Source organism: Leguminivora glycinivorella, chromosome 11 (genome assembly GCF_023078275.1).
Source record: "Leguminivora glycinivorella isolate SPB_JAAS2020 chromosome 11, LegGlyc_1.1, whole genome shotgun sequence".
NCBI lineage: Eukaryota > Metazoa > Arthropoda > Insecta > Lepidoptera > Tortricidae > Leguminivora > Leguminivora glycinivorella.
This window is the reverse complement of record NC_062981.1, coordinates 3694659-3721939: the sequence shown is the minus strand read 5'-3', so window position 1 is coordinate 3721939 and position 27281 is coordinate 3694659. Positions and strand designations below refer to the sequence as shown.

The 27281-nt window shown below is 38.0% G+C and overlaps 1 protein-coding gene across 1 annotated transcript in view; it reads left to right on the top strand.

Annotated features, from left to right (window-relative positions):
• LOC125231000 (GTP-binding protein rho1-like) overlaps nucleotides 1–27281 on the top strand; it is a 287467-nt gene that overhangs the window by 176987 nt on the left and 83199 nt on the right. Inside the window, exon 2 of the mRNA XM_048136325.1 lies at nucleotides 9776–9915. Within this exon, the coding sequence (XP_047992282.1) occupies nucleotides 9781–9915 (135 nt within the window). The 5' untranslated portion in view covers nucleotides 9776–9780. The remainder of the gene's footprint in view (nucleotides 1–9775; nucleotides 9916–27281) is intronic.

Genomic DNA, 27281 nt, shown 5'->3' with positions numbered 1-27281 from the left:
TGTGAAGGTCAGAAACAAATGTATTTACTGATATATGTTGATGATATTTTGATTTTTGGCTCTGATGAGGAACAGGTCATGGGGTTAAAAACAGTTTTGAAAAAGGAGTTTGAAATGAAAGATTTGGACTTAGTGTCAGATTTTTTGGGAATAAATGTCAACCAAAATATAGAGACTGGAGTTACTGAACTATGTCAAAAGAAATATCTTGAAAAAGTTTTAAAAAGGTTTAATATGTATGATTGCAAACCTGTTAGTACCCCCATGGACTATAATTTCAACACTCAAGTGCTTGAAGGTGAAAAATGTAACAGTAGTACTGTAAATATTTGCAGACAAATCATTGGGTGCTTGATGTATGCGGCTTTAGGTACTAGGCCTGATATTTGTGCTGCTATGTCTATACTAAGCAGGTACCAAGACTCGGCTAGTGAAATGTTGCTAACAGCTTTAAAAAGAGTATTGCGATACATCAAACACACATTGGATTATAAATTGGTGTTTAAATGCAATGATGAAATGCTTGTAGGGTTTTGCGATTCAGATTGGGGAGGAGATCTTCGAGATAGAAAGTCGACAACTGGGTTTTGCTTTAGCTTTTGTAATTGTTTAATATCTTGGTGCTCGAAAAAGCAAAGCACAGTAAGCATTTCATCTACGGAGAGTGAGTATGTATCACTGACGATGGCTGGTACTGAAGCCTGCTGGCTGATTAATATCTGTCATGATCTAAATTTCAGAAATGTGTCTCCAGTTGTGATTTATTGTGACAACCAGTCTTCGATTAAAGTGGCTCATACAAACAGTGTAAAAAGATTGAAACACATTGATATTAAACACCATTTTATTAGGGAAATAATAGAAAATAATAAGGTTGTTGTTAAATATGTAAAAACGGAGGATCAGGTTGCAGACATGTTCACGAAGTGCCTGAAAAATAACATGTTGTCAAAATTTGTGAAGATGTGTGGCCTGAATAACTAATTTTGTTTTTTTGTGCTCTTTATTTTGAGAATGTTTCAAGTTGTTAATTGCTTTTAAGTTAAAGGTATAATGGTATTGTTTTTGTTAGTTAGTAAACATTATTACATTGAAAGGGGGTGTGATAAACAATGTAATAAGTTTCTATATGTGTTTGTCTATGCATGTGAGATAGGTATTCTTGCTATCTCACTCTACCACTCTGGGTGTCATGGCGATGCGATGCGCCACGTATTGTGTGTCCTAATAATACAATAAATTTATTTATACACTTTTACCTATATTTTTATTCAACCTTTATCTATCCTGCATCGCGCTAATGAAAATGTATGTGGTTTATGAAAGAAATAATTGATTGTAAACTGTAATCATTTGAAATTTCGACTGTATATTATAATTCACAATGACTGTTCGCTTTTTCACGACAGTGGCCTATTTCACCACAGTGACAGTGATACGTGAGTACATGACACTGAGAATTCTGTGCCTATTTCTGGGTTGATATTGACATTGTTACTCAGCGTCAATATTTCAACAAGTATAATAAAAATCCTTCTCCAGTATCAAATTCATATTAATTTTATTCTGCACAATATTACAATCCAACTATCAACGACAATCCACCAGACAACCAACCTCACTCCGTCCCTCACTGTCACCGAATGCCCGTTAACCGCCATACCATTTTCTCAGCCACCTTCAATCTTACCAATGTTAATAATCAATCACTTTAATTTTATGAATTTATGTTTCAAGAATGATTATTCAATTATTTATTTATTGAAATCTTTTCCAAATAATGCTAAAATTATGTAATCTTACACAAGGAACAGACAATGAACGGCGAAGTGTCATTGTCGGGCGACAATTGTCACAGTTGAGAAATTTCTAACCTATTTATAGGTCAGAGACACGAAATTTCTATTTAAAAGTGGATATTTATTGTATTAAGAAAATCCATAAAATCTTACTTTTGTTTGGACCCTTGGGTACTAAAAATAGCCATTTTCAGCTAATAACTCCTCGTTTAGATTACTTCAGCTTTTATTACTCAACTAAGTTTTGCCCGCGGCTTCGCTCGGGTGAAATTCGAAAATTGCGGAATGCTCCATACAAACTTCCCCCCCCCCCCCATGTTATTGAAGTGGTGGGGTTAGAAAGAGACAAAAAGTAGCCTATGTCACTCTCAATCCCTTCAACTATCTCCACTTCAAAAATCACGACAATTCTCATGTTTTGCCGTGAAAGACGGACAAACAAACAGACACACACTTTCCCATTATAATATTAGTAAGTATGGATATGGATATTAAGCTCTGCCAATAATAGAAACGATCTTACTGAAAATAATTCCTTCACGCTTTAACTCCCGAAGGCATAACAAATATAACTTAAGTAATTAATACTTGAATGAAGTTAGTTTATTTCTGGAACTGAATCAGGGATTAGGCGGGTAAAACCTTTCTCACAATAATAAATAATTAAATCCAGCCTTTACGTTTCAATAAAAAGTTTAATTTTAATATTAAGCATTATAAATCAGTGATGCAGGAAGGAAACGACGTATCATGCTATTTAAGTCAGTCTCAGTACAAGACGTACTGTCTGAACTAGGTACATAGCACAGAACTTAATTTAGATAGAAGAAACAAATTCATATATTTGTATAGGGGCCGAGCGTGTCAAATTTTGTACTGAAGTTGATTCTTGCCTGTAATTTTAAATATGTCTCAGGCTCTTGATTGTTCATAATTTTTGTGTTATTGCAATTGAATATCACGTAACGAGGCATTTTTTATGTTTTGGTTAACTTCAACTTACAAAAATTGACGCCCGAAAGCTGCAAGCTGCGAGTAAAGACGGAGAACTCAGTGGATTTCACTGAGTTCATTTGACACGCTAAGTAGATACGTTTGCTTGATCTATGGTATATATATATGACATCTGTGGTACATAGCATGACAAATACGAACGTTTCCCGAAATATACGAAGGAAAAGCAATTCGCACTACATATGCGATTTATGGACCGAAAGCGAGCAAGCGATGTAGGCTGGTTTCCCATACTTAAAATAATAGTACATTACGATACAAGTGCGTAAAAAAGGAAGTTCGAAACGAGTGGCGATAAATTAAAACACGACCGAAGGGAGTGTTTTAAATCGACACGAGTTACGAATTTCCTTTTCGCACGTGTATCGTACGACGTTTTTCAGTACAGATGAGCCTCCGAAGTTTCTACCTGTTATAATGTTATGTTCTCGAACTAGTGCGTAAAAAAACGACCATCTGCACTGAAAAATTTCAGTCGATTTAAAACACTCCCTTCGGTCGTGTTTTAATTTATAAATCACTGATTTATAATCCACTCGTTTCGAACTTAAACACAATATTTTACTTGGGTAAATACATAGCTATTTGTAACTTATTATTAAAGAAAATGATTCTCATTTACAACCAGCACGTGAGTGAAAGCATTTTCCCATAAAAGTCATAATTCAAGGTAAATGCCTCAACTATTGGCGGTGGGTAAATACTCGAGTAATGGACTTGTATAGAGAGCCGAGCGGCTTTCGTTTCAACGTTAGGGTTGTCACTTCAACTATTTGAACTAAAAGTTGTGGGCTATTTCACAACAGTGACAATGAGGAGGCACACTGACATTTTATCCCGCCAGGCGGCGCCTGTGCAAGTGTCTAGGCATGTCACTGTCATTCATATGAGAAAGAAAGAGAAAACAAATATCATCTTCTCGCTCTCACGTATGAAATTCTTTATCTGTGCAATGGACTAATAGGGTAGGGTGGCGCCATCTGTTATACTTTTAGTGTGTGCCTCCTCATTGTCGCCCGACATCCGACAGTGACACTCTGTTCATTGCCACTGTCACTCTGGTGAAATAGGTCTTTTTCTTGTTGTTTTGAGCTACGGGAATTTTGTTTTTATTAAAATGCGATATTAAAATAAATGTTATATTAAAATTGCGTAGCAGGGAAAACTTACACTGTCAACTCCATCAAGTTTTCTCTTTTTTTTTCCTGTTTTCTCTGTCAAACGATGTTAAACATTTTGTAACAGCCAATGTGAGAAGACCCTTACCTACAGACGGATTTAATATGTAATTGCATGTATCGTCAGTTTTCCTTTCGCTTGCTCGGGTATCAATATTGGCACGTGCGGTTAAACAACTACTTTGCCCCCTTGTAAAACAAATAACTATTATTTGTCACTAACGTCCATCGAGGTACGAATTTTTTACAGTGCAAGGCTAATAATTGATTTTGTTCTTCCAATCTTAAGTACCTAGTAGTTATTTTCATACCCACGTGTAATGTGCATCCATTACGTGAGATGAGTTTTTAAATTAAAATAATTGGCACCGTCTCACCTCCAACGGACCAAGATAAAAGCGGGCGCAGCGGCAGAAAGTGCCGAAATTTTGAAACGTAATAAATACAAAAGTCTTGGCAAAGAATACCTTTTTGTACCCTTTGGTGTAGAAACTCTAGGTCCATGGGGCCCCAGCGCGAACAAGTTGTTCACAGAAATCGCGAAGCGTTTGGTTGAGGTAACTGGTGACCGAAGAGCTGGCGACTTCCACGCACAACGTATCAGCATTGCGATACAGCGAGGAAATGTCGCCAGTATCCTTGGTACAATGCGTCAAGGGCCTATTTTAGACATTAGCTAGCTTTTAAGTTTAGTCTTAGTTTCTTATATAATTATGTAAATATGTTCATGTAAATAAAGTGATTTTAAATAAATTCTAAAAGGAATAATTTACGATAACTCGATAGTTGCAACCCTAGAAAATTCTCTGAATCGGAATCGATTTTCGTTCCTTTGCTGACTGTGTATGATATTAAAAAGAAAAGTGAAATAAGTTACTTACCCGCAGTTCATTACTTACCTACTGTAAAAACACGTAAAATTGTGTGTAAAGTTGCCGTCAATAGAAATTGCGAACAATGTAAACAAACTGAATGGTTGAAATATCCACATTCCAACATTATTTTACTGTTTTAATGGTCTATGCTCATGGTGTGATATGAATTGACTGAATAACACATTTTTAAGCCAGTATTTGATTAGTCAAAATGAAAATTAAAGGCAAAGGAATACAAGGTTTGTTTACACTGTTCGCAAATTCTGTTGACGGCGACTTTAGGTATTTATTAATATTACATTCCAAAGTTAATGGGATTGGAAGAATAAAATTCTCAAAGTTTCCTGTTTTGTGAAAGTAAATATTGTTCCTGGAACTTGATTTTATGATTTGAGAGAATTGGCTGGGGAAGAATTCTATAGAATTGATGTATTACATCATTCTTGGGAAGTCAGTATAAAGAACCTAAAATTAGCTATAAGTAATTTATCAATTTCTGTACAATTGATGTGGGTACCTTATTCTCGAGGAATCTGTGTAATATGTTTTAGCTATCAATAAATCATACAAATCTTCGGAACATGTAGAATTTACAACGAAAATACTAGAAATACAATCTATGGTATTTAATCTATTTGACCAAAGAGCAGGCGACTTAATTGCACTATGTATCAGCATTGCGATACAATTCCTCAAGGGCCTATTATTATATATGTACAGTCAGTCAACCAATTGAAACCCTATGCCATTGTAGAACTGTACGTGGTGTAATGCTTATAGTGACCCTGCGACACTCCACCCAAGGCGGAGACGGAATTCGTTGGTGGTTTTAGACGGTAGTCCTACACTGGTTAGTCCGTCATCGCCCCTGGTCCCCCGGACCGGATGACATGCATATAAATGCAATGTACGCCTCATGCGCATACTAGTTTTCTCCATATTTCTCTATGCAGCGGAAACTTGGACATTAAAAGAGCAAACGGTAGCCAGGATAGATGCGTTCGAAATGTGGTGTTGGCGTAAAGTGTTGGGAATTTCTTGGACAGCACGTCGCACTAACGTATCTATTCTACAAGAGCTTAATGTCAAGACTCGCCTCTCTGCTATCTGCCGGGAGAGAATTATAGGCTTCTTTAGCCATTTGGCCAGACGAGATCCTGACAGTCTTGAGAAGGCGTTGATCGTCGGACCAGTGGAGGGCCATCGTAAAAGAGCCGGATTACCCACGCGCTGGTTCAACACAATAAAGAAGGTCACGTGCGTTGGGCTCCAGGGATCCTTTAGGAAGGCAAAAGATCGGCCTGAGTGGAGAGCACTGCAACGTACAGCGACTTATGGTGGTCACGACCCTCAGTCATGAGGTTTCGACGAAGAAGAAGAAGAAGATAAATGCATTTCCCCAACGTTAAAAAAAGGCCACTGTATAGTAGAACTATGTCATAGTGTCGTTCTAAATCAGATTGTAAGAAATTTCTTACTGCTTGTCATCTTGACATGGTTGTAGAGTGGCCTAGGGTTCCAATTGGTTGACTGTACCTATAAGCTATAAGCTAGCTTTTAAGTTCTGGATCTGAATCTTAGTTTATTACAAAAAAAAATCCTTCTGGAAAATTATAACTGATTTGCTTATTTACTGTTTCAAAAGGTTTTGTGATGAACCCTCAAAATTGCGTTATTATTCGTAGTCATGTCTAACCTGAATTTTAAAACGAGCCATAAAACATCACGCTTGGTCAGCGCCGATACGCAAATGCCACGTAAAATATTAAAATCCACAACATACAATAATCCAGTTTACTTACCTGCTGACATAGTCCAATCAACGAAGAACTCTTACCGCATAATCAACGTCACTGTCAATTGAAATTGATAGAAGAATTTTATTGTTCGGATTAATCCCTGTCGCTTCTTTCCGCCGTCACCCTACGCGACAACATTTCAATCTCTGGCAGTCCTCAACTGTGCGTTTCCCCAGAAACTTCCGTCGTCGCACAGCTAAAACTGTGAAATGAACTGTCATCTGAAGTATTTCGGAACCGATATGACTTCCAACCTTCAAGAAAAGAGCGTACACTTCTCTTAAATGCCAGCAACGATCCCTAACCCTTCTGGTGTTCAGGGTGTCTATGGGCGGCAGTAATCGAACTGTCCGCTCGTTTGCCTCCTACTGCATAATCAACTTAAATGTATGAGAGTCTAATTTCTTTTTGATGAAGTTACTGCGTCATTATCCTTGGTAGTATCCGTAATTGTAACTCTCGTTTATTTACCATAATCTCTGTGACTACTTTGCATTTGTTGCTTTCGGTAAAAGTGCTTGTTGCTATGCGTATCGGAATAAAGAAGATTTTGAGCCTTGAGATCCTTTTTGAGGAGGAAATTTTTAAGGAGGACTTTTTTCTAAGGAGGCACCGACAACACCAGAGGGGTTATAAGTGCAGGCCTCGTAGCCGAATGGCATTTCTGCGATGCAAAACGAAACCGAAACACCGGAGAAAGGTAGTCTGGCTCTGTCGATACAGATAGATAGCTACGAGAGACATTATCGTGAGCGTTTCGTGTGGGATTTGGCTACGCACACTGGCCAGAAGCGGTTCCCAAATTTTTTCGTACTTTTTTTGATAAAACATTTTCACCTCCTACTTCGCGTTATGCCGATCCCTATCAAGATCCGCTTTCCTACTTTCTTTCCTCCAATCAACTTATGAGATCCTGAGCGTCTTCTCATGTAAGCCGAGCCTGTTTACAATCATTTCTTTATACACCACATACAATCCATTGTTTTTTTTTCTGACACGTACATTTAAAAAATATCTCCGTTGATTGGTTTACTGACGCCAATCTCTAAAACAAATGCGAACAAAGACCATAAAACGGGGTTGTTTGAAACACCTGCACAGACAAAATAACCTCGTTATATTTTATTTCCAATACGGTAATGGCTTTTTGGATAAAAGGAGAGTAAATAAATGCAGCGACGAATGTTTTGATCAGGGCCTCCTTTATTTTATGGACAGTGAACAAAACGCACGTAAATAAGTGTTATTTAACCTTAAGCGGGGTGCAAATAGTTATATAGGTATTTAACCTTTAAATTTTTTTACCCGTGTGTTTTCTTACTTAAAACAATTCAGTAGCGGAAACTGTTTTGTTATATTTATATTTTCAGTAGGTACAGATGGTGTTTTTTTTACGCACTAGTTCATTATATGCCAGGTGGAAACTTCGGAGGGTCACCTGCACTGAAAAACGCCGTACAATACACGTGCGAAAAGGAAATTCGTTCGATTCGAACTTCCTTTTTTTCGCACTAGTATCGTAATGTACTATTTTATGTGTTATTTTTCTCTGTTTGCTAATGGTGGCAATAAAATAAGTAAGCAATCCTAATTTAAATCGTCTTTTTCAATTAATTGAAATCAAATTCCATGAATTTAATAAACTCTGTATAATCAAAGATTAAACTCTGTTTAATCTTTGGTTTAATCCAACCGGATGTTACGCCTTTCCGGGTATTTTTCTCATTACCAGCCCTCAAAATACTTAAACCTCAAAAGTCTTTAATAAAAACGTAGCCATTTTCCGGATTTCCGGTCAGAGAGCTTTTAAATAATTCCCGTTCCGTATCATAAAACAATGGCTACCGAAAATGCCGATTCTCTTAGTGGTTAAGAGGAAAATGGAGGATTTATTTTTAAAGGAACGTAATTTTTGCCTCTGAATGTTGTTAGGTATACAAAATATGTTTTTGTCACGCAGTAAATGGGCATCACGCAGGCGAAGCGGAAGCTATCTACTCACATGATTTGGATTTTCCAAAAAGGAGCCCTAAATTGCTTCGACATAAAATTAATCAAACATTTCCGCTATGTAGCCATCCCTACTGCAAGCAATTTAGAGGTGTGTAAACTCGCAGCTCTGGCTACTGGAAGCATTTGAGTGGATATACAAAAATCGTTCTCCCGAGGGAGTTATAAAATTTCTATTAGCAAACTTAACTTATTTGTATTTATTTACTATTAAAAAGTAAGCAATTATATGTAAAATATCAATATTTTTCATATTTATACGTTAACGGTAGGTTTCTAGATATAAATAGGCTCAGAAAACTAGATTTACATTTAAAAACTGGAACGCGCACTTTTTACGCACTAGTTCGTGAAATCCAACTTCTCGCACGCTAAACGGCCAAAAAACGGGCAACTATGTTAACAAGTAACTTTAAACAGCACCTTAAACCAAAAAGCATTCTCCGGAACTCAAACGAACCTGAACCCAGAAGATATAAAAGCGGTTTTATGAAAAATGTTCCGAAGGCTGTATCTCGGTTTTACAGCCTCTCAGTTTAATGTTTAATTGTCTTTCGAGATTAGTACGATTAACTGCTTGGAATGAAACGACTGGTCAGGACTCAGGATACTTGAGATAGATGGCTTGCTTACAGTGCAAAAGGTGCTTTGAGAATATTAAATTTTGTGAATCCCACTTATATTTCTTCTTTAAAATATGCCTGGTTGAAATTAAAATGATTATTTTTACATTATTTTGATAGGATGTAACGTTCAAAATAAGTCATTTGCCACTATATCCGCAAATTTCCATGACAAGATTAGATGCTGCTATTATGAAATGCAAGCCACCGCTCATTTTATCAAGTAAACTGACAGTATATGTAGTAATGTTTGTAGTCAGAGCAAGCTTGGCAAACCATCGACCAAGATTGAAGCAAATTTGGCAATGATTTTTGGAAGCCTCGACTTCATCTAAGTTTGTCAAAGTCGCTGCCATATTAGCTTGGTAAGAGTCTAACAGTAATCCCATCCCAGCAAATGTGCCACTTGTGACGTTGTCATGTAATTACGCTTTCACCGTCGATCTCTTTCTGAGAATACTTTTTTTTTCTTTACAGTGACAATGTGGTCTGGTAAGAAGCAAGATGGAGCCCCCGGGTCTCCCACCGAAGAGGAGATCAAAGTGGTCCTAGTAGGAGACACGCAATGCGGCAAAACCTCGCTGGTGCAGAGGTTTGTCTCCGACACTTTTATTGAGGTGAGTCTACAAGTATGATGACTATTTTCTTGACCTACCTTTGAGTTAAACTTCAAATAAAAAGTCCGATGAAGATTTGGGTCTCAGATCACGAATTTTAACTGCTGGCTTAGTCGAAGTGACAATCATTGACGCTATATAAGTACGTGGCGATCGAAGTGCAGACTGGCTTTCACGCGTCAACTACAGAAGAGCGATAGGGACAGCTACGATTCGCTTAAGAATCGTAAGCGATTGTGACGTTAGGTACCCTGAAGAAACTTAAGGATGATTCAATTATAGATTAGACTGAGTTCGGCCTCCGGTGCTTAATTTTCTATAACAGTTAACAAATGTGACGTTATCTGGATAAAGGGACCTTATTGTCGATGGCGCTTACGTCCCGCGGCGTCGTATTTGTATACAAACATCTCTCATAACGCCGTAAGCGCCGTCGATAATAAGATCCCTTTACCCAGATAATGGCACAAATGATTACGCGATCCTCTAGAAATTGAATGAAATTATATGTCCAAGCTTTAAGAGATTGAATCACGAGTATCTCCAACCCTTCTGGTGTTTTGGGTGTACATGGGGGCAGTGACCGATTACAATCAGGCGACGTATATACTCGTTTGCATTCTATCGCATAAACAACTCTTTTCTGTGGTACATTTCAATGCATAAACCAAAATGCCTCCTGTCAAGTAAACGTTTATTTATCCCAATCAGAGTCCTACCTCAATAGAGTTTCTTGCAGAATACTAAAGAACTGTGCACATTTTGCGGTGCCTCAGGTAATTAAACCACATCTCCTGTATCTATTAACGAAATATTATAATTCCAGTATAGTTTGAACCCTGGTTTAGTAATAACTGTAGGTGGCTAAAGGTCTGGCGAATGCTGGTTTCTTAAAGAGGCCATTTAGCTTTGTGCAAGACTGATCTAGTACCGAGTGTTCCCCATTGGTCAAAAGAGCGGGCGAGTCTAAATTTTAGAAAAGATGGGAACCTGAGCTTATCACTCGACACAGGCCTCATGTCATGTGAAAAAGGGGCTGGGCTATAGATCCCCGTGCTAGGTCATCAAGAGAGTCTAGGTTTTCAAAAGAGCTTATTTCAACAAGGGTATTTTTTTTTCTAAGTTCTCATAGAGAAATAACTCCTCTTGCCATAGAGAAATAAGCCCTTTTAAAAAGACACTCATGGTGTGTTCCTTACGGATAAATGTATACAACTTTTCTCGTGTTGTTTTCCTCCATCAGAGCGCTATTGGAAAACGAGTCAGAATTTGCAGCAGCGATCAAAATGGTCATCGTGAATCCATGACCCAGATGAATCCATGACACGTAAAGGCGGAGGGAACCCATAGGCAGACAGATGAGATATAACATAGCGCTGGTGGCCTTGTGGCCTAGCGGTAAGAGCGTGTGACCTTCTTTTCGGAGGTTGCGAGTTCGAACCCTGGCTCGTAACAATGAGTTCTCGGAACTTATGTGGACTGTGAACAAACTGGACTAATTCCAATAAGGCCTAGTTGCCCTTCAGGTTGGAAAGTCAGATGGCAGTCGCTTCCGTAAAACTAGTGTATACGCCAAATTTTGGAATTAGTTGTCAAAGCGGACTCCAGGCTCCCAAGGAGGATGATGATGACCCATAGGCAGACTTTGCAGACTAGACTACATATGCTCCGTAGCAATGGCAATACCTTCATGCTGTCAACACAGTGCCTAATTGGCGGTTGGATGTAGGCCAGCCTTATTTGCACTGAAAGACGTGACTGTTTGCATTTTTCACTTTTAACCTCTTATTGTGGCCTCACAGTCCTCAGACCCTACTCGATAGTGACCCTGCAACTATAAAAAGGTTCGCGGGTTTGAATCCTGATTTTTATGACTGAAAACTATTTGTTAGAGTGACAAGCATTTTTTATGCGAATAGTTTATTGATCATATGAGTAACTAGTTGCTGCCCAGATTTTTGAAAAGGTGTGTTAGTAGCTTAGCAGCAATACAGTCGTTGTAACTAGTATTGAAGTCCGAATCTTAACTGCACCTTTAGGACATCAACCCTTAGGTCGGTGCCCTTTACAGGCATGGAGATTCTCCACATTATAACAATGCCTTGTTTACCTAGTCCTGTTATTCTGGCTTGTCGAGTGTGAATGACGGGTATTCCAGATTTTTCCTCATTTGCGGTGAAACACTCATCAGTCTGTTTTTGTAGGTCAATGAGAGCATTGAACTAAGAATACCTTTTGATACATTTACCTTAAGTTAGGGAATTATATTGTAGACCTACCTATTTATTAGGTACTGTTCTTTGCAAGACAATAATGCTGCCGTTAAAGCATACAATATAAATTACAAATACAGTGGGTAACTTTATTTCACACACCGATAAAAATCATTATTCTATGTAGTTTGTGATAAAATACGACAATTCAGAAGATACCCGGCAACCTTCAAATCAAGGGTGAACAGGCATCTTCTGGGCGAGCTCACTCCATCGTAGGCCACGTCTTTGCCTTTGGCTAGTCTGTGGCCAAGAGTAAGCTTATATTTATAATAAAGAAGATACAAAGTTAAACGAAAAGCATTATTACCGCTAAAGCAATCTCTTCTAGACAAAATAAGTACGTTAAATTCTTATGATTTGAACCCTTATTGAAGATCAATAAAAACATCACTGTAATGATACGCTGTTGAGTTTGAAGTAGTGTCTTATTTAAAACACTGGCTTTTTCCCGCGCGGCTTCGCCCGCGTATTAATCTAATCTTGTTTTCCCATATAAACTTCGAACCCCCATTTCGCCTCCTTAGGAGGTGAATTTTGAAAAATCCGTTCTTAATGTTCTTAGTGCACATCTTATACGTGCCAAATTTGTAAACTCTAACTAGAACCAGCGGTATCGGCTGTGCGTTGAGTCAGTCAGTTTCTTCTTTTATTTACTATATTTTCATTAAATTTTCTAAAATATCCACTTCTCCGTTCACATCACAGACCAGAAGTGAACAAAACCCTTGAATCGCTAAAGTCAAACTAATCGAGGTCGCGCTAAGAATAAAATATCGTTTTACGCTCAGCAAAAACGCTTCATAAGCCTGGGAGATAGAAGGCAGTCGGCTATTCGCGAAAACCTCCAAGTGGTTCCATTGGGCGTCCAGTTTAAGCTGGACTTCCGAGCAAAGCGGCTCCGGCGTCACTAACGCGGCGACACTGACGCGGCGACAGAGCGATAGTACTATCATATGCATCAATGCAGGTCTCCATGGGTGACGGATAAGTGCTTACTATGAAGTGGGTTGTATGCTTGGTTTGCCTATCATGAAAATAAAGTTAAGTCATTTTAGAGACCAGCATAGAAGAACACAGAACGTTTGGTGAACGTAAAGTCAGGGGACAATTTGTTAGATTGCGTACGGAACCGTCATTTGTTACGGGACTGTTTTAAATTGCCGCTAAAAGAGGTCACTACTGGTTTTACCATGTCCCTAAAATGTACTGCAGGCCATGATGTAATGAAGCTTGATGAGCCACCAGAACACAATAGTTATTTGTTATACAAGGGGGCAAAGTTGTATTTTAATGCCGAGTGTGGAATTGACAAACGAGCAAGTGAAAGGATTCTATAGTTGAACCACGAGCGAAGCGAGTGGTTCGAGAATAGAATCCTGAACTTGCGAGTTTTTTAACACACGAGAAGTAAAATACATTTGCACCCGAGTGTAACACAAAACTTTTCCCCTCACTATAGCGAGGAAACTACAACGCAAGAAATGCGTTTATCACTGCTTCCAGTAGTTCCACAGGTGGTAAATCATCTTTATTACTAGATTCACCTACTGTTATCAATTTTAAAGCAGTTAATTTGACTTTATTCAAGGTCAAATTACTTTACCCACTAGTGGATAAAATGCGTTTTTACCCGCTGGTATTAAAGGACAAAACTCGTGTTTCCGAGCTAGTGAGGGGAAAAAAAATTGGTGCACTGCGGTTGAAACTTTTCTAGATCATAGTTTAGTTAGATCACCGTTGAACTTTTTTTTGTGACTCATTGGTGAGCGAGGTAAACTTGAGTAGTAAATCGGAGCGCTACCAATGATATATTTGCCCTATTAAGACGACTACGGCCCATGGCCCCAAAATTGGCAGTTTTTAGGGTTCCGTAGTCAACTAGGAACCCTTATAGTTTCGCCATGTCTGTCTGTCCGTCCGTCCGTCCGTCCGTCCGTCCGTCCGTCCGTCCGTCCGTCCGTCCGTCCGCGGATAATCTCAGTAACCGTAAGCACTAGAAAGCTGAAATTTGGTACCAATATGTATATCAATCACGCCAACAAAGTGCAAAAATAAAAAATGGAAAAAAATGTTTTATTAGGGTACCCCCCCTACATGTAATGTGGGGGTTGATATTTTTTTTCATTCCAAACGTGTGATATATTGTTGGATAGGTATTTAAAAATGAATAAGGGCTTACTAAAAACGTTTTTTGATAATATTAATATTTTCGGAAATAATCGCTCCTAAAGGAAAAAAAAGTGCGTCCCCCCCCCCTCTACTTTTGAACCATATGTTTAAAAAATATGAAAAAAATTACAAAAGTAGAACTTTATAAAGACTTTCTAGGAAAATTGTTTTGAACTTGATAGGTTCAGTAGTTCTTGAGAAAAACACGGAAAACTACGGAACCCTACACTGAGCGTGGCCCGACACGCTCTTGGCCGGTTTTTGATAATACCATAGATTAAATATAAGAAGATCATACCATCCCATACATTAAAATGCGACCGCCTAAGAAGGCGCATACACTACACCACACATAGATGGCGCCACAAAATGTCTTGTAGCTTTCGATTATACTTGTAGTTATACTTGTAATCTAAAAAAAGTCCGCAACGGAAAGACTAGTTGCCATATCTATCCAAGGGCTAAGTAGGGGTAGCGCAATTAGTCATAGTAGATACTAATTAATATTGTCGCGCCAATCCTATGCTAGCCGGGCAGAGTTCTCTTCTCAGCCGAGAAGCTAATCTTGTTATGTACCCAAATACGCCAATGCTTCTCTGACGCACTAACATAATATTGTTATTAATGATACATCATCATCATCATCCTTGCGTTATCCCGGCATTCGCCACGACTCATGGGAGCCTGGGGTCCGCTCTGACAACTAATCCCAAGATTTGGCATAGACACTAGTTTTACGAAAGCGACTTCCATCTGTCTGACCTTCCAACCCGAAGGGTAACTAGGCCTTATTGGAATTAGTCCGGCTTCCTCACTGGCAAATATCAAATGACATTTCGCACATAAATTCCGAAAAACTCATTGGTAAGAGCCGGGGATCGAACCCGCGACCTCCGGATTGGAAGTCGCATGCTCTTACCGCTGGGCCAGTTGGGCCACCAGTGCTTCCTATTCCTATCCTATTATAAATTATAATATTTAGGGATAGCGAAAGATTACCGTATACTCAGCAATAAGCATCTTGGCTAGGTACTTTGATCTACTTAACTGATGTATACCAGTCTGATCCTCAATTATATTACCTTCATAAAATGTTTGGCACGTACACCAAATAAAAGCAGAAGTCGTAAACATTCGTTAATTTTCTTCAAATGCTAAAATTTACTCTTCAAACATTCTTAATGCTATCAAATCATATTTTCGCATTAAATCAGGGATTTATCGTCATAAAAAGACTTATTACATCAACGGAAAAAATATATGTTGCCTAACAATTTTCACAGTATTTTAACAGAAATACTGTGAAAGATATACAAATTTGTACTTATAGGAACTTACTTATTTTTAACGTCTTTTTCTGTTCTTTATAAGCGCAATACTCGTAGATAATAACACCTTTTATATTTAAAAACTACCTACTTATTACGTAATTGTAGGTAAATTAAATAACGTAGAACTAACACTAACTAGTACCTACCGAAATTTTTTTTTAGTTACATTTAATATCACTAAAACTTATTAGACGAAATAGAAGCTTAGGTACCTTTTTACAAAAAATAGTAATACCTACTTGACTCAAAAGTTAGTTATTATGTTACAAATCAAGGATTATTTATACTTATAGGATTTACATACTTCATAGTCTCCATACTAAGAATCGTACCTCGATTTTTGGCGCCACCTATTAAATACTTATCATAACTACACTGATGAGGCCTACAAATTTATATTTTTCAAAATGTGTACTGACGTGATATTATAATTTTAAAATAAAGTAATATGTCATTTGTCCTTATAAAAATGAAAACACGCAAAAATATTTGGGGAAAATATGACTTTGGCCACTTTCAGGCTGCGAACAGAACTATCTAGTTTTAGCCTAAAAGGTTCATACATTTCAGATCGTATCTTTTGTATGGGCTTTGTCAGTCCAGTTGCTACAAATAAAGACAAATCACGCCTCTTTTATGTCAGAGGTTAATGAAAAGTTAAAAAAAATATTTTTCCCCTCACTAGCTCGGAAACACGTGTTTTGTCCTTTAATACCAGCGGGTAAAAACGCATTTTATCCACTAGTGGGTAAAGTAATTTGACCTTGAATAAAGTCAAATTAACTGCTTTAAAATTGATAAAAGTAGGTGAATCTAGTAATAAAGATGATTTACTACCTGTGGAACTACTGGAAGCAGTGATAAACGCATTTTTTGCGTTGTAGTTTCCTCGCTACAGTGAGGTGAAAAGTTTTGTGTTACACTCGGGTGCAAATGTATTTTACTTCTCGTGTGTTAAAAAACAACTTTGCCCCCTTGTATAACAAACAACTATTAAATAGGGTAAACTCGCCTCATTCGGTGACACGCCTCATTCGGTGAAACAACCAAAAATCGTCTTTCGGAATAGTGCTTCACAGCTTGTATCAGCGAATTAGGCGTGTCACCGAATAGGTTAAGTTTTTCCTACGTACATTTAATTCAAATAAAATTTACTCCATGAAGTCGTTTGGAGACACTCTTTAACATTAAGTAAGCAATTTAGATTGAAAATAAAAGAACTGTATACGTAATTTATTTATGGAGCTCGTCGGTAAACTCGTTTACTGAAATTGCGAAAGACTTATTTGCCTTAACGAGCCATTATTAAATGATAAACAATGGAATAAATAACAAATGAACAATCTAATAAGATAACCTAGTTACCTACCCCTAAATTGGGAACAATAGAAGGTGACATTGGGATGTCGACTGCATGTCTGTATGGCTTATGGCGCAATTTCATTAGTCGATAACTCTTTTGATATACAGCATACGGGGAGTCCCCGCAGGCGAGATAACAACCAATGAAAATGTGCAAATTAATTACGCTATTTAATTTCCCCGAATGCGGGCCCTGTGGCAAGCGTTCCAGAAATCTCTCGCACCCAGAATGCGGCCCGTAATATAGACTAATGAAACCTTCAGTGGCGTGGCGTGAAAATTTTCGTTGATAAAGCCGGAGGGGTTTTCGGGATCTGTTTTGTATGGACTTCTACAGATACTTTAGAATTTTAGGGAACCCGTAGGGAATCGAGTTGTATCGACGCCCCGCCACTGGAAACCTTTTCCCCGAATGCGGGCCCTGTGGCACGCGTTCCAGAAATCTCTCGTACCCCGCATGCGGGCATCGACTAATGAAATTGCGCCATTAGCCATGGCAAAAATCATGACACAACTAATTAAATGCCCTTACCGGGATTCGAACCCAGGACACTATTCAGATCAATTATCCTTTATATACGTTGTATATCGTGATATCAACGCTTTAAAGTAAATTCCATAAATATTTTGTAATCTTGGCGTTATTCATAAACGCTTTATAAACCAGAATTAGCTAATAATCGTTTGTCATTATCTGTCATGTTGACTTATGTATTTGTGGGAAGGAGACAGAAAACTTTTTAATTAATCAGTTCAGTAACTTTTTTATGAATAAGGGGGTTCATCTGCAAAGAAATCTAAAGCTCCCAGTCAATAAAAGCTTACAGACACAGTTAGAAATACTAGAAATACTAAACTGGCACAAAAGGCTTCAAAAACCCGTCTTATCTAGACAGATTAAATTCTGAAGACGCACTCAATCTCCAGACTTCTTTGCAGGCAGTAGGCTTAGGGCCCATTTAGACGGTACGAGAACTCGCATACGAGTTTTATTACATTGCGGTATTTGATGGCTGTGCAAAATCGTATGTACCCTCAACATCCCGCAATGTAACTAAAATCGCATACGAGTTCGCACGCCATCTAAATCAGGTCTTAGGTTTCGTAACTTTCGTATGAGAGCGAGACTTTTCAGGGCAGCCTATAGACAGACACCTATATAGGTATAAAACAAGGATTGATTTACACGATCTTGCAATGTAAATTTTGTTACAATGCACCAATTGCTAAGGAGCTATGTACGATATCTTAAATCGCATGAGAGTTAGTGTGTCTCGATGGTGTGCGTCTAAATGGGACTTTAAAAGCAGAAATTTACCAAACATACACGACCAGTGTCTAAATATACTCCAAGATTAGAGATTCCAAGAAATATAAGTATATACTCGTATCACATTTTATTTTGTATTACTTATCAAACGTTGCAAATGAATATAAATTCTATTTTTGGACACATTTTCATATTAACACATTATCCGTCTTCGACAGGTTTTTAATCCATCATTTATCAAAGCCCTGCCAAACATCAAAACGAAAAATAGACACCAATTGATAAAAACCGGCTAATAGCGAAAAACATATCACTCATTTTCTTCCTCCGTATTTTCGCAACGTTTTTCACATGTTTCTTTCCGCAACGTATCTCAATGATATCATCCAGTGTTTGCTATCCAAGTCACGTTTTGATAGCGCAGACTAGAATGAAATGGGTGATAGCAATCGTTGGATCGCTAAATAAATGTGTAGCGATGGTATCGTTTTCTTCTTTACGAGGAGAGTAATCGATGGATATCTTTAGCAAGCTCTTATTTCCCCGCGTGTTTTGAAATTGTTGTTTACTCACTTGAAATAAACTTGCTTTTACGACTAAATATGTTTCTTATTACTGAGGTTGATTTTCTGTACGATGGAACTTTATATTGGAATTTGGAATCCTCTGGCAGTGTTCAAGTCAGTAGCTTAAGCTTTCTTAAATTAGGATGGCTGTAAGAGAACTAACTTATATTTTGTTTTAAAATACGACGAATTTCAGCATTTACGTGGCTTGCTTGGAATAGTTGGGAAACTGAGTTTTTCGCAATTTCTAGCTGCGTTATTTTTCCGGGTATTCTCGTTATAGTTCTATACACGTACGTAACATATTAACTGAAATGAAAAGTAGGATGGGTGCAGTCCAGTTTTAAAATACCAACACGGATATTGCACCAGACTATATTTATGTACGAGTATCAGAGTAAACTAAATTATCTTCATAGAAAATATTTTAATTTGTTGTCTATAAGGTAGTCATACTCTTAAGTGTCCAAAACTGGACACAAACCAGCGTCCTCCTATTCCAAGCCTTGGTAATGTTTTCTTTGTATATGACATTTATTTCAGTTTGTAATGTGTACAGGATTATTTTTCTTCAAGTTCAGTATACAGAAAAGTCTTTAGTTAATATTTAATTTAAATTAAAAATTAACGGAAATGAAATAAATATGGTTATTTTCGTAACTATGTATATCATCATTTTCTTGCCCTTATCCCAGTGACTTGAGGTCGGCGTGGCATGTCTTCCTCTTCCATACATCTCTATCACTCGTCATCTGATCATTAACTTGTTTCCGTTCCATATCATGTCTCACACAATCCACCTCTTATTCGGTTTTCCTCTCCGTTACTTTCACCACCTTCCACATTCATTCATAATTTTTTTCTCGTCACATGCCTTTCATCCCTCCGCATTACATGCCCATACCATGCTAGTCGATTCCCTCTTACTTTTATTAATAGTTGCATCTGTAGGGTAAATTATACGGCTATTGCTGAACCAAAGATTTCCTTTGATGGGATTGGTCCTTAAGAGCCTAAGGAAGGATTTAAGAAGTGAGTTTTTGAAGTTAGTTTTTTTTAGGTTTTGGTAGCTTCTGCTCTGGAGAAAAATAGGGTCTCAAATAATAGAGGCATTCATTATGCTACGATTCCAAGTTTGGTACCATATTTTTATGACCTTAGGATGTCAAATACGTTATAGGACTCATATGTGCGCGAGAAAGATGTATGTGTATACTATCGGTGCTACTTTCAGGCTTCCTCTGATATACTCTATATCTTATCCATTCTTGTCACGCCACACGTAACTATGTTTATGTAATATCAAATTAATAAATAGCCACATTTAATTGGACCGCGTCAAACAAGTTGGTAAATAATCCCAAGATCCGACCCACAAGTTGGTCTTAATATAACAAATGTATCGCCGTTCGGAGGCGAACAAATTTAATTAATGCACAACAAGGACTTAGGGGTCAGTGTTGTTATACACGTTTAGTATACGAGTCGAATAGCAAATTTTAGGTACAAAATGTACACATTTTACACATTTTGTAGGTACCTAAAATTGTAGAAAACTTGCGACCAGTCTGGCCTAGCGCGTAGTGACCCTGCTAAGCCCTGGTTCGCATCCTGGTAAGGGCATTTATTTGTGTGATGAGCACAGATATTTATTTTTTCCTGTCATGGATGTTTTCTATGTATATAAGTATTTGTATATTATATATCTCGTTGTCTGAGTACACAACACAAGCCTCCTTGAGCTTACCATGGGCCTCAGTCAATCTGTGTAAGAATGTCCTATAATATTTATTTATTTATTTGTATATTATATGTCTCGTTGTCTGAGTACCCACAACACAAGCCTTCTTGAGCTAACCGTGGGACGGTCAATCTGTGTAAGAATGTCCAAAAAAAGGTATGTACCTTATACAGGCTGAAATAAAAAGGACCAGTCAAACTTTGCATAGGTAGTGACTGAAGGTCATAGTTAACAACTTTTATTATCGGACCAATGCTGAAATCGCGAAAAAAAATTGGCTGTTCCATGGAAATAAGCCGCATCATGACAGTCAAAATGAAACAGGATTGTTTTTGCGATTTCAGCATTAGTGCCATAATAAATCTTGTTCATTATGGTCTCAAAAGTCACTATGCAAAGTTTGATCGGTCCTTTTTAGGGTTCCGTAGTCAACTAGGCACCCTTATAGTTTCGCCATGTCTGTCTGTCCGTCCGTCCGTCCGTCCGTCCTCGGATAATCTCAGTAACCGTTAGCACTAGAAAGCTGAAATTTGGTACCAATATGTATATCAATCACGCCGACAAAGTGCAAAAATAAAAAATGGATAAAAATGTTCTATTAGGGTACCCCCCCTACATGTAAAGTGGGGGCTGATATTTTTTTTTCATTCCAACCCCAACGTGTGATATATTGTTGGATAGGTATTTAAAAATTAATAACGGTTTACTAAGATCGTTTTTTGATAATATTAATATTTTCGGAAATAATCGCTCCTCTTCTTCAACCTAGCGTTTTCCCGGCCTAGCGCCAGGGTCCGCTTTCCTGCTCAGCCTTCTCCACTTTGCCCGGTCTTCGGCATCCTGAGGTGAAAGATTGTTCTCTTCCATGTCCGCTGTCACGACGTCCAGCCAGCGCTTCTTAGGCCTACCGCGGCCGCGTGACCTAGGGCCTTGGACGATGAGGTTGAGGCATCTGTTTCCGACGTAGTCTACCGGTCTGCGGCGTATGTGGGCATACCATCGGAGGCGACTTTCCTGCAGCTTATCCGCCACGTCACGGATTCCGAGGCTGCCACGGATGTGTTCGTTACGTATGCGATCTAGTCGCGTAACGCCACACATCCACCGCAACATCTTCATCTCTGTGACGTGAAGCTGCTGGACATGCCTTCCGAGAGCAGGCCAGGTCTCGCTACCATACAGTAAGACTGGTCGGATGATGCTCTTGTACACAAGACCCTTAAGCTTCACCGGTATCCTGGGGTCGCAGAGGACACCGGTTACTTCTCGCCATTTTGCCCAAGCAGCGCTAATTCGGGCCTGGACGTCGTGATCGATTTCGCCTGATTCGTGCAGCACAGACCCAAGGTATTTGAATTTATCTGTTTTCAGAACAGATTCGCCTCCTACCGTTATGGGGTCGGGGTCTGTGCCGCCACATGCCATGTACTCGGTCTTCGCAACATTTAGTTTCAGACCGCCGTCCTCTAGCGCACCCTTCCATTGGTTCACTTTGTGCTCCAGTTTCTGTTTGTCCTCATCTGTCAGTGCAATGTCGTCAGCGTACATCATAAGCCATGGAGATGGTTCATGGACTTTTGCTGAAACTACGTCTAGCACTACACTGAACAGAAAAGGACTCAGGGCTGAGCCTTGGTGAACACCAACTGTGATCGGGAATGGGTGAGTGTCGCCAACGGCGGTCCTCACTATGGATTCCGAGTTGTGGTACATGTCTCGGATAATGTCAATATAGGTTTGTGGCACATTCTTCTCCTTCAAATTAATCTATCTTCCTCTAATCTATATAATCTCCTTCAAATTAATCTTCAAAATAATCGCTCCTAAAGGAAAAAAAAGTGCGTCCCCCCCCTCTAACTTTTGAACCATATGTTCAAAAAATATAAAAAAAATTACAAAAGTGGAATTTTATAAAGACTTTCTAGGAAAATTATTTTGAACTTGATAGGTTCAGTAGTTTTTGAGAAAAATACGGAAAACTACGGAACCCTACACTGAGCGTGGCCCGACACGCTCTTGGCCGGTTTTATTTCACTCTGTATATCCTTTGTTTGTCAGATCAATCAGGCGGTCTAGCATAATTTGCGTTCTTGGGAGCGATTCCATACATTTAGCATGGTATATCATTGTATCTTGAGCTGTTTTACTATTATTTTGTACTAAAATGCAGCTATGGTCTCTGCATGCATTTTATAAAGAAAAGTTAAATACAACTACAAACAGTTGATACTGTATGAAAATTGAGATGTAACTGAGTCACTTGGTTCGACTCACTTTAAAACTGAACCAATAGTCATAATGTAAACCATTCAGCCCTTATAATTGCTAATTGCTAAGTTCAACTATAAACTACTTTTTACTATCGAAGTTCTCGAAACTATCGTCTATGCAGAGTTGTCATCGTAAAATATAATCATTTAGATTAAGGTACAGGGGGAGAATTTAAACTGGCGGGTAATTTCAAATACAATAATAGAAATAAATATAAATTGGCGGGGGCACTGCCGTGGCCCCAGATATAATAAATATTGGGGACACCTTACACAGATCAACCTAGCCCCAAACTAAGCATACACATGACATGACGATATACATACTTAAATAGATAAATACAACCCATTCGAACCCAGGACCGCAGCTTAGCAGGCAGGGACGGCAGGGTCACTACCGACTGAGCCAGACCGGTCTTCGTTAAATATTAACTTGCGTGCCACATGCATCACTGAACACGAGGGTACCAGTGAAAAATAAAGAAAATCATATACTCCTTTTTTTAGGTGTAGAAAAGTCGTGCGGTTGTCGTCGTGCGATTTTTAGGAAAACAATTTAAGAGTTGACATGTTTGGCTCTATTTTATAACCATAACATAACATGAACAAAGCGGACCCCAGGCTCCCATGAGCCGTGGCTAGCAATGCACGGTCGAGAAGTTTCCAAAGTTGCAGAACATTCCTCATGAGAAGTTTCGGTAACTTCTGAGAATGTTCTCGAGAACGAGAATTTATCAGAATACTTAGTAACTTCGTAGTTTATACCATAATTTCGTCGAACTCAGCAAGTCAAGACGTAGTCCCGTGGTAGTGCGCTGGCTTCGTATGCCGATGTTCTCAGGTTCGATCCTGACAGCGATCTTTTTGTTTTTATTTTGTTTGTTTTTTTTGTCTATACATATATTGTCATGACCAAAAACAGGCATCAAGAAATAATAGTTCGGTACCTAATTTAAAAAAGTCAGGACTAAAACTGTGAAGTCTGAAAGTCGAAATGTTCCCTGAAGTATAGTGAGAATTTAAGCAACTTATAGTGAGAATTTAGGTAACTTATCACTTATCAACAAAATAGCTAACTGTAATAGACAATATTATACCTATAATAACATATAGTTTTATATTATGTCCATTTAAACATTATTTCAAGTATATTCTCTTGTTTAAATAATAAATTGCATGTTGCGGGAATGTTCTGCGAACATTCTCAAGAATGTTTCCGCTTTTTGGGAATGTTGCCGGGATAACGCAAGGATGATGATTAACATAACATGAACAACTTAAATATTTCCAAGTCATCTTATTCATATTTTCTAGAGATGACTGAAATATTTTATGAAACTTAAGTAAAATCGACCGTTATTACTCAAATCGATTAAGTAGTTAAAATTACCCGCCAGTCGACATTGTCAACCTGTACTGTACTATACTTGTGGTAGGAAATATTAAGGAAGCACTCCAAAATAAGTTATCTTCTATACGTAGCTTTATTTAATCTTAAACTGCATTTCTTCATACTGGAACAAAAACAGAATCCCAAACGTGCAAGATCTGAAGCATTCTGGACGTCATGAAGACAAATGGTTTCCGCCGCTGAAAGCAATCAGGTCGTTGTCCGGTGTTTTGTCCTTTAGCTAGTGATGTCCTTTCCTTAGACTGCTCATTTATGCTTCTGCTTAAATTCCACTACAGTAAATGCATGCAAAAGTTGGGATCCATCTAGATGTAGATGTAGTGTAGGGACGCCCGGCCGGAAGCAGGCGGGCTGTCGATCACTTGTTGTGTTCATTCAGCCCAATTCCCTGGAGTTGGAGCTACAGGTTACTGTTCCGGCAGCATTCCCACACTTCCTTCTTCAAATCTTCTTGTTTTCCTGCCTGGGATCCATCTAAAGTAAGAATGGCATTGATCAATTCATTAGCACCAAAAACAGAGATTAATAATGGTCATAAAGTGTTAGAAGATTTTTAGTAGCAGCTGTGGCAGCTAGCAAGTTTTTTTATGGTACCTTGCAAGCGTTCGGACCAAAGCTGCAAAGATGGGATCGATTGGCACAAAGTTTTTTAAATATTCCCTTTATTCCAATGTCTGTAAATTTGAATCAAGGGAACAAAACTCTTAAGACTGTTTTCGGCATGGGTAGTCTAGTGCCTGCCCTCACGGAAAGAAAAAGAACATCCACACTGTATAAGCTCTTGTAGTATTTCTAATGTACAGGGTGTAACAAAAATGGTGGTGATCCGTTTAAGGGCGTATTCAGTATCGTATTCTCATCAGGAAAAAGTAGGATAAAAATTTTTTTTCGCAAAAAAATTTTTTTATCTTTGTATGGAGATTCGACCGATTCGCGCGGCCCGGCTCATACAAAAGTGAAAATTTTTTTAGCGAAAAAAAAAATTTTCTTCTACTTTTTCCTGATAAGAATACGATACTGAGTACGCCCTTAAACGGATCACCACCATTTTTGTTACACTCTGTATAGAGCGATTGAGTTCCCTCTCTTGTTACACGAATGGGACACCATTGTGTAAATATGTGTAGTATTGTGTAGTGATCTCAAGTCGTCTTTTGCACTGTCTAGTAACGTGTGATCTATACCTCTTAGCAACAATTTCTATCGTTCAGGCCATTGTCACCTGTAGGAATGTCCTCTCTGAGCTTTAAGATGAATTGTTTGAAGATTTATTACCTTTTATTGTTCGAAATTAAAATTAGACAGTCAGAGATAAGCTGAAAATCCCGTTAATCTTTAATTTGAACCGACTCAGATTACAATTTGAAAAATATAAGGACGGATAACATTTTTGAAGACAAAACAGCTTCTCGTTCTATTTTAATTTTATACAACAAATTACTGTCGCTAAAAATAGTACTTATGTAGTGGTGAAGTATCCAAAGTGAATGTGACTGATGTGATGAAGAGTTTTATTAAGTTTAAACAAAAAAAGATAGAAAATTTGAATTTCGCACCTTTTTTATTCTATACTATAAGTACTGAGACAAACAAAGCCCATTCCAAAAAGCGTACCCCTGAAGGGCCTTTTAGGCTTAAAACTAGATGGCACTGTTTTGCAGCCTGGAAGTGGCCAAAATCATATTTTCCCTAAATATTTTTGCGTGTTTTAATTTTTTATAAGAACAAATGACATGTTTCTTTATTTTAATATGTATTATGATATCACGTCAATACACAATACACATTTTGAAAAATAGGTAGGCATCATCAGTGTAATCATGATAGTGTTTGATAGGTGGCGCTAAAAAATTGAGATACGATTCTTAGTATGAAGATTTTAAATCCTATATAAATTATCCTTGACATGGGTATACCATAAGCCCTAAAAATCATTAATGTTCTAAAATATTTCCCAAGTATATTTTTTAAGTGTAGACGAATCACTGTTTACGTCACAGATTGGTGATTTATGATCATCCCACCGAGTGGCATTATAAAAAATGTTTCAGTGGGAGGACTGATGATACACTTGGCGCACCTTTTACGTTTATTATACTACACCTACGATCTACAAAATTACAGTATACAATAAATTAAAATTGATTAATGTTTCATTTTTAGCGTGTGACGAAAAAGGCATAAAAATGATGAAAGTTTCTCTTTCCTTCTGTTTTGTATTTAGAAGCAAAGAATCACTGGAATCATCATCATTCTCTTGCCCTTTTCCCAGTCATTTGGGGTCGGCGCAGCATATCTTTCACTGGAATGTACTTAAGAATATATAAAGTCAAGATTTTTTGTTTTGAGCAAGGAAGGTTTATACAGCGTGCGTATTCCATACGGACGAATATCTTAATAATTAATAGTATCGGACCTAAGGAGCTTAACTACATTTTTTTAATAGATGAGATTTTTTTTCATACATAATAATTTAGCACTCAATGTAGGTATTACGTCCACGTCAATTAGCGTCGTCGTTACGACATGACGTTTATGTCATGTCAAATTAAGTTGAACGGCGTACATTGCTGCTTGGTCAGATTTAAAAAAATAATTACAAGCGTAATTAATAACACTTTAACAAAATGATTATCCTATACGATTCGTAATGATCAGATACTATAATTGGATACATTATTCGCCCGTATGGAATCCACACGCTAGGATTGACAATCTTCATACTAAGAATCGTATCTCATTTTTTTAGCGCCACCTATTAAATACTATCATAACTACACTGATGATGCCTACAATTTCTTTTTTTTTTAATTTGTAAATACACGCAAACATATTTGTGGAAAATATAATTTTTAATGATGATATTAAGAAAATACCATTTTCAGGCTGCGAAACAGCGCCGTCTAGTTTTATCCCTAAAAGGTCCGTACATTTCAGGGGTACACTTTTTTGCATGGGCTTTATCAGTCC